The sequence below is a fragment of the Chrysochloris asiatica genome, unplaced genomic scaffold (assembly GCF_000296735.1).
Source record: "Chrysochloris asiatica unplaced genomic scaffold, ChrAsi1.0 scaffold00175, whole genome shotgun sequence".
NCBI classification, from domain to species: domain Eukaryota; kingdom Metazoa; phylum Chordata; class Mammalia; order Afrosoricida; family Chrysochloridae; genus Chrysochloris; species Chrysochloris asiatica.
Genome location: NW_006408693.1, coordinates 4,599,654 through 4,607,790, shown reverse-complemented (window position 1 = coordinate 4,607,790; position 8,137 = coordinate 4,599,654). Strand labels below are relative to the sequence as shown.

General features: G+C 33.2%; 1 protein-coding gene and 1 pseudogene across 9 annotated transcripts in view; both read right to left on the bottom strand.

Moving 5' to 3' along the window:
* Positions 1-8,137, bottom strand: part of PPFIA2 (protein tyrosine phosphatase, receptor type, f polypeptide (PTPRF), interacting protein (liprin), alpha 2) — a 749,227-nt gene that overhangs the window by 44,394 nt on the left and 696,696 nt on the right. For 4 of the 9 annotated variants that reach the window (XM_006871823.1, XM_006871825.1, XM_006871827.1 and 1 more), the window contains 3 exons: positions 3,515-3,577; positions 2,405-2,434; positions 687-880 (listed from right to left, as the gene is read on the bottom strand). In XM_006871823.1, the coding sequence (XP_006871885.1) occupies positions 687-880; positions 2,405-2,434; positions 3,515-3,577 (287 nt within the window). The remainder of the gene's footprint in view (positions 1-686; positions 881-2,404; positions 2,435-3,514; positions 3,578-8,137) is intronic. The other 5 variants (XM_006871824.1, XM_006871830.1, XM_006871826.1 and 2 more) reach the window with 4 other exon arrangements.
* Positions 7,622-8,107, bottom strand: LOC102819809 (annotated as a pseudogene).

Sequence of the window (8,137 nt, the reverse complement as noted above, 5' to 3'; positions counted from 1 at the left end):
AAAAACACTAAACTATGATACAAAATCAGTAGCACAAATATGACCTTGCAGTCTAGTGCAGTCCACAGCACCACAATAGGACTGTCATATAAACATGCTGTTGTTGTTAAGTACTGTGGAGTCCGAGGCTGTAAATCTTTACAGGAGCAGACCGCCTTATCTTTCTCCTGAGAAACTGCTGGTAGTTTTGAACTGCCAACCTTGAGGTTAGCAGCCCAATTTGTAATCACTATGTATATATAAAATGATAAACTTATGGATTTCTAAAGTTAATATAGAAAAGAAAGATTTATATTGCTTGAGGAGAATTCTGTTCATGTATTATTCTTTGGGCACATAATATGCACATGGCTCTACATTAGATAAACCCAAAATTCAAACCACTGTCAGTGAGTCAATTCTGACTCTAAGTGACCCTATAGGATAGCGTTGAATTGCTCCATAAGGTTCCTAAGACTGACAAAAAGTTGGTGATTTTGAACTGCTAACTTTGTGGTTAGCAGCCCAATGCTTAATCTACTGCATCACCAGAGTTTCTCTTCAATTTACTCCCTGAAAATGGATGTACTCTGACTGTTTGGCTAGTACATATTTTCTATTGCATAAGCATCTATATATTTTTTTTTGTTTTACTAAATACACATTATTCATTGTTTCACTGTAATTATTCTTTGAAATGAACCTACCGATGGAAACTATCCACCATTTTTAAATGGACACGGAGATCCTTTTTGGTTAGATGATCTAACATTCTTGCATCTACCAAGCATTCCATAAAGTAACTTCTGTATTGAGGTAACCCCAGACTGGGAAGCCATTCATTTCCAATCCATTCATGGTTCATATCTCCATAAGCCAGGGTCTGTAGAAAAACCGGACACTAGAATTGTTTTATAGCAGTCAAGTTTCTTAACCAATAAAATGAGATGGTAATTGGAGACCATTAGCTATTATCATGAATATTTAATTAGCATGCTGTGTGGAAACAAATCTGATATGGTATTTAACCTATAAGTATTTTGTTTACTTTAGTAAAAAAAGGAATTGAGACCAGATTTATAAGAATTGATGCCTATACATATTCTCAAATGTAATTACATCTTATTCAAAAAGTTATTTTGTTAATAAGGGAATTAACATTAGTGTTATAAATTCTCAGATTTAAAATTCTTTTATGTTGTTAGTTTATATAATTTTTCTTCATTTACATATTCAAAATTATGCTTTGTTTTAAAATTAAAAAATTCCCATCTTCTCAACGCCACAACTGTCATTACTGTAGTACAAACTTTGATGTTAAATAGAAATGTCAGTAAATGAAGAGAGAAAGCAGCAATGAGGTAGAACAAAATTAGGAAGTTTAATATGGACATTTTTGTTACCTATTAAAACAGGCAGCCCAAAGTTCATAAGTTATCATTAGAAAGAGTCAGTCTTTTCTGGAAATGAATCACTATAGATTCTGTACTTAGATAAGATAGATATAATAAAAATCGAAGACAAATAATCTTATTATTTAAAATAACAATTTAAAATATCCTTATAGTTAAAATGAAAACCAAATACAACTAGCACCCCCATACCATTTTTTGTTTCAGAGCGATTATTCTTTTTAATTTTACTACTTCGTTCCTTGTTATACTCTAAATTCATAATTCTAACTATCACATATTTCTAATGCAATTACTTCTAGGCACTCCCACATTTTTTGTGTGTGGCAAACTCTTAAAAATGATGAATTTATTAAACATACCAAAAGTGAATGTGGTCCTAATTTACAGATTGGCTAAATAAAGGGCATATTATCACTGCCACCTCTTTGTTATAGCTAAAGGTTATAGTCTCATTGGACACTTTTATTTCCTTTTGGAAACTTGCATTTATCCTTTCAACTATAAAGCAAGCATAATGCTGAAAAGGTACACAGCTTCATTGCAATATTGCTATAGGTTTTTTTCAAAGTGCAGTTTTTAGCTCATATAATTTGAGTGGTAATCCACAGTCACTTCAGTTTCAACTGTCAAAAACTATTACTCTTTAGTGCCTCAGACACTCCATATATATCTCTTTTTACTCTTTAGATCTAAGTTGAATAATTCCTAATTAAACATATCCTAGGGGATTTTAGAGAAATTTAAGTCCCACATCATTTTGAGGGGTTAAAAAAAAGAGAGATAATAGTTTCAGAAAAGATAATTATGAATTGATAATAAACTTCTTTGTACAATATTATGATTTTAAAGGACATATATAGTATCAAATATAACATTTATTTAAGAATACTTATTGGTAAAATCATAAACTAAGTGAGGTTTTATATCATAAGATATGATAATTTCTGTACCGTTCATCCTCATAGCCTACAAGATGACAGGAACTTCAATAAAGCATATGGATTTCCTACCTGGGCCCAGCTTCCTTCCTCAGCTTCTTTCTGTGTTAGCAGCAGGGAATCATTAATAATGCAAGCAAACAGAAATTAATGTCAAATGAATAGAGTAAAATTTTTCTAGAAAAAGCAAAATTGTTGGTTACTGAAAATGTTGATTATTATGAACAGATTAATAAGCACACAGATTCTTAGTCAGATCCATGCAAATTGATATAGATGTTAAAGGAATATTGCATAGATTTTAATCAATTCAATTTTAAATAAAAACATATATGACATATTTGATATCATTATTTCCAACCTTTAGTTCTTCAAAGAGAAGGATTTCCCAAATACAATGAATTACAATTCAAACTTTCTGGTTCAAATATATACATATGAGAAAACTTATTTGAAACAAATTAATGAGGTTTAAAAGTAATAGTTTACATATAAAATAATTTTGCGGTAATAAAATAGATTTCAATCATTCAAGTAGAGATAAAACTGATGAGAAATTGTTTTTTAAAGTTTCTAAAAATAACATGTATTACATGCCACTACTGTTACTTTACATAAAAATGTCATATTTTAAAGGTCAACAATATGTGCATATTTTAAAGGCCAACAATTACAACTAGTCACCTGAAAACTTGTTCTTGAAAATAGCAAAATAACTTCTCTTTTTATAATTTAAGTTTTATCAAATCAAAAGAATACTGAGAAGACCAGAAACAACTGGACAGTTATATTTTAAATGAGCCTTCAATATATACTTTTAAAAGATTCATGGGGCTTAACATCATGCATCATCTGTGACTATGTCAATAATAAGTGATATATAATACTAAAAAAATCAATGTTGCAAAATCCATAAATAAAATGTCTTGATTATGCTCTGCCATTTTAAACATTCTTATATTAAGACTACCTAGCCCTGCTTCATTGAAAAAATATCAAGTGAGTAGCTTAAAATCAAATTATAATGAAAAAAATCTTACTTATTATTGCATATAGCAACCTAAGCACACACTAGTGCTCCTGGTCTACATTAAACAATAGTGTGTTGTTGTTGTTTTTTAAATCAAAATAGTAGCAAAAATAATTTTCTTCTTCAGTTTCAATAAACCAGTAGAGACTAACCGTTTTTGCTGGAGCTGCAAGATTTTCCATTTCTTCATGGGTCACCCAAACATTGCCTGAAGGCTAATGAGGAATCCCAAAGGGAAGCGGTGGAATCCATGAGGTAAGCAGTGGTAAAGAAGAAAGGCAGCACCACTGTAAGTTAACAGCATCACATCAACACCTCAGTGCTCTTGCCTCTACAGCAAGCAAGAGAGAGACCGCATTGCTGGTTTGCTCATAACTCTCTTTTCTTCTACTTAAAAATATTAGATAGAAGCAGGTATGCTGCAAAGCTCATGTGTAGTAGATTTAAAATTATATTTATGTGATTATGAAACAGGAAAAAGGCATGATAAAAATTTGCACTTCAACATCGCAAAAATTAAGAATTAATTTAATTTGATCTGTATAATACCCTATTTTAATTTATTTTTATTTGAAAACAATGGACTATGTATTTCATAGTTCATTACTAATATTTCAATCACATTATTTTAATCATCAGTGTTCTTGGAAAAAGAAAATTAATTGTCAACACAAAGTTCTATGCACTATTATAACATCTATGAAAACCATTATCAACTTTTTCCAAATGATTTTTTCCTTTTGTAATTCAGTAAATAGGCTATTTTTGTACATTACTATAAAAGAACTGGTAGCGAAGTGGTTACAAGTCGGGCTGCTAACCTCACAGTCAGCAGTTCGAAACTACCAGAGGTTCCACAGGAGAAAGATGGGGCTTTCTGCTCCCGTAAAGATTACAGCCTCGGAAACCTTATGCAGGGTCTTTATGAGTCAGAATCGACTCCATGGCACACCACCACCACTATAATAGAGAAAGAAAATAAATGCTATTTTTTATTTAACAAATTTTTTTTTCAGTGTCACTAAATACTATGTCAGAAATTACAAAACTATTTATTTCCTCCTTTTAATCAGTGTCTTGTACAATTATAGTTCAATCTCTATGCTGAGCAAAAATTCAGAAAAATTCGACCATATGAAAAAGAATGCTATGTCAAGACCGGAAGAAGACTCATTAACAGATGACACGAACTTGCTTGCATAATATGAAGAAGACATGTAACACTTACTAATGAAGATCAAGACTTACACCCTCTGGTATAGATTTCACCCAAAATAAAGAAAACAAAAATTTTCATAACTGGACCAATAGGCAACATGACAATGGAGAAAAGACTGAAGTTGTTAGGGATTTCATTTTACTTGGATCCACAATCAACATGCACGGAAACAACAGTAAAGAAATTAAGTGACATCTTGCACTGAGAAAATCTGCTGCAAAAGACCTCAAAGTGTTAAAAGGCAAAGATGCCACTTTGAAGACTAAGGTGCACCTAAGCCAAGCTATAGCATTTTCAATCATCTAATAGGCTTGGGAAAGCTGGACAATGAATAGGAGAAATTAAAGAACTGAAGCATTTGAGTTATGGTGTTGGTAAAGAATACTGAATATACCAGGGACTCTCTCAAGAACAGACAAATTTATTTGGAAGAAGCACAGCCAGAATGCTCCTCAAAGCAGAGATGGCATGACTTCATCTCATGTACTTTGGACAAGGGACCATTTCTGGAAAAGAACATCATGCTCGGTGTCAGTGAAAGAGAGATACTCGAGGAGATGGAGTGTCACTGGCTGCAACAATGGGTTCAAGCATATTAATGTTTGTAAGGATGGTGGATGGTGTAGACCGGCAGTGTTTTTTTTTCTGTTGCTCATAAGGTCACAATGAGTTAGAAAAGACTGAACACCACAGAACAACAAAACAACATACAAATATAGATAAAATATGATGTAAATAATATATATATTTTTCTCTAGAGGAGAACTATTCTGTGATGTAGTCTCAGAAGCTTTCTAAATATGACAAATGCTGGCATTTATTCTATTCATGGAATGATGTACAGTTTCTAAACCAGAGTCCACGTAGTCACCTACATATCAAGCTTATGATTGAAGGGACTGACCACTGAGAACTACTTTTCAACTAATTCTAATTTTCACCAGTAATTATTTGTGAACATTGCAAGGTCATCCAAGCACAACAATTCAGTCTTTACAATGGAATTATCTCCTATGTGTTAACTTGTTTCTTGTTTTGGAAGGACTCTAGTTTTAAATATTGGAAATGGACACTCAAACATAAGTTAACAATAAAATTCCTGTTTACTACATCTACCATTCAAATGGTATAATGCTTGTCTTTTCTATTTTATAAATAATTAAATTCAATATAATTTAAAAAGCAAATATAAACTAAATTGAGTATAATTTGATCAAAGAAAAAAGTCTTTTATAGATATTGTTAAACAGCATGAAAAAGGAGTTGGGTAATGACATTATAGAATTAAAAGTAAACAATAAGGTTATAAAATCTCAAGGGTTAAGAATAATATATGTGTGTAGAATTTCAATTATTTTAATGTTTAGAATTTAGGGTAAAGCTGAATAGTTTCCTGAATGCTTAAACAGAATATATCTATAAAATATATTTATAATAAAGGAAGTATCCATGATATTATAAACATTATTCTCTGGCTTTTGATAACGGGGCTCACTGTAAAAGGAAGTTGCATGTGAATCTATGACGCATTGAATCCTTTGTAAGATGTTTCTTTATTGACTTTCTGAGAACTGCACTATGACTTGTTTTATATCTAGTGATCACAGTGCATTGCCTGAATGGCTGCAATATTTGCTCGAAGTTATTAAGTGATTATCTGAGAAGAAATTAGTTTAACCCAGTCAAGTTCTACATTGATTTCTGTAGCTTCTACCTTGATTCTTATACAAATAATGAAAATCTAGTTCCTTCTATAAGAAAATTGACTAGTATTATCTCATACTGGAGTGCATGCACATGGAATCTCTTTCACAGGTTATCTTAAATAATATGGTAGCCAGTTTATAATCATCTTCTGAGATGAGAAGATACTGGAAGCTATGGTTTGTCGTAATCTTTATATGCACAATGCGTATATATAAAGGAACAAGTATATGTTAACTTTTGAACCTTGATTTGTAATTTCACTGGTTAGAACCATTGCCTGCTTTTAGTTGTTGGTAAGTGCCGCTGAGTTTGTTCCAACCCATAGTGACCCTCTTTTGGGTTTCCAAAGAGCAAATGGTGAGCTTGAACCACTAACCTTGTGGCTCAAACCTACTTTTCAGTCTAGCACCTTAACCCACAGTGCCACACTAGGACTCCTTAGGATGTTGTAAAGTAAATCATAAAATAATTTCTGCACAATCCCACCAATTTCACATAAATTGAGGATTTTACAAGTTTATTTTCTTTTATAAGCAAGTCTATGTCTTGGAAGTTAATTACTCAGATTTTTTTTTTTTTCCTATTACCAGTTTAAGGGATGCAGCTTTCATGTGAGTAAGTTCACAAAGAGTAACACAGAGCTTGCGAATTTCAGAGAAAAACATACTGAAGAGATAGCTTAGTGAGAGGAGGCTTTGAGCAACCAAAGGACACAAGGATACTAGTGCCCTGTCTTAGTGTTAAAAAAAAAAAAAAAAAGGGAAGTATAAGAGCACAAAGAACAAACACAATAGGTTGTTGTTGTTGTTAGATGGCACTTAGTCAGTTCCAACTCATACCACCCTCATACACAACAGAATGAAACACTGCCCAGCCCTGTGCCATCCCTATAACAGTTAATACAGTTGAATCTATTTTTGCTGGCACTGTGTCAATCCATCTCAGTGTGGGACTTTCTCTATTTCAATAATGTTCCACTTTTCCAAGCATGATATCCTTTTCAAGGGACTGATCACATGTCCGAAGTACAAGAGACGCAGTCTCCCCTTCTTAACTTCTAAGGAGAATTCTGGCTCTATTTCTTCCATGACAGATGTGTTTGTTCTGCTGACAGTCCATGGTACTTTCCAACACCATAATTCAAATGCATCTTCTATGGTATTCCTTATCCACTGTCCAACTTTCCCAAGCATATGAAGTGACATCAATTTAGTCAGGCACAGCTTACTCCACAAACTGACATCTTAGTTTTTGTTTTGTTTTTTTAATTATTTGCAGTTTTAATGTTCAGAGTTCATCATACCAGGGCCAGAGCCTCCTTTCAATGTCAAGTTTATAAATTTTCAATTGGCTGATGAAGCCAATAGGGATACTTTGTCTTACCTAATTTGGTTTCAGGGAAGACTTCATTGAAGTCATCAAAGGTCATCTGGTCAAATGGAATACTGATCCTCATCTTTTCCAGTTGTTTCTCTTATTCCCCAATTCTAGTCTTTGAAAGAGACACAAACTCAGCATTGGTCTTCCCATCTTCTTTTTCTTCAGCGTCCACCAGGACAGTAAACTTATCTTCTGGCACTGGGATCTTCAGGGCTTTAAACTTCTTCTCAAAGACGTCCACTAAGCCAGCCTTGGCCACATTGGCCTTATAGTAAGCCCAGTCGATAGCTGGTGGTGCCTCAGGTACAGCAGCCAACCTGGAGGTGAGAATCTCATCCCAGGATTTCAGAGAGTTAGCAAAAGTCTTTTGGTTTCATGGTGTGATCTCCCCAAAGGCTATCCAGTCAACGGTTTTTAGAGCAAGTTTTCGCCCAGACATCTTGGGATCTTTAACCAACCTGGGAGGCCC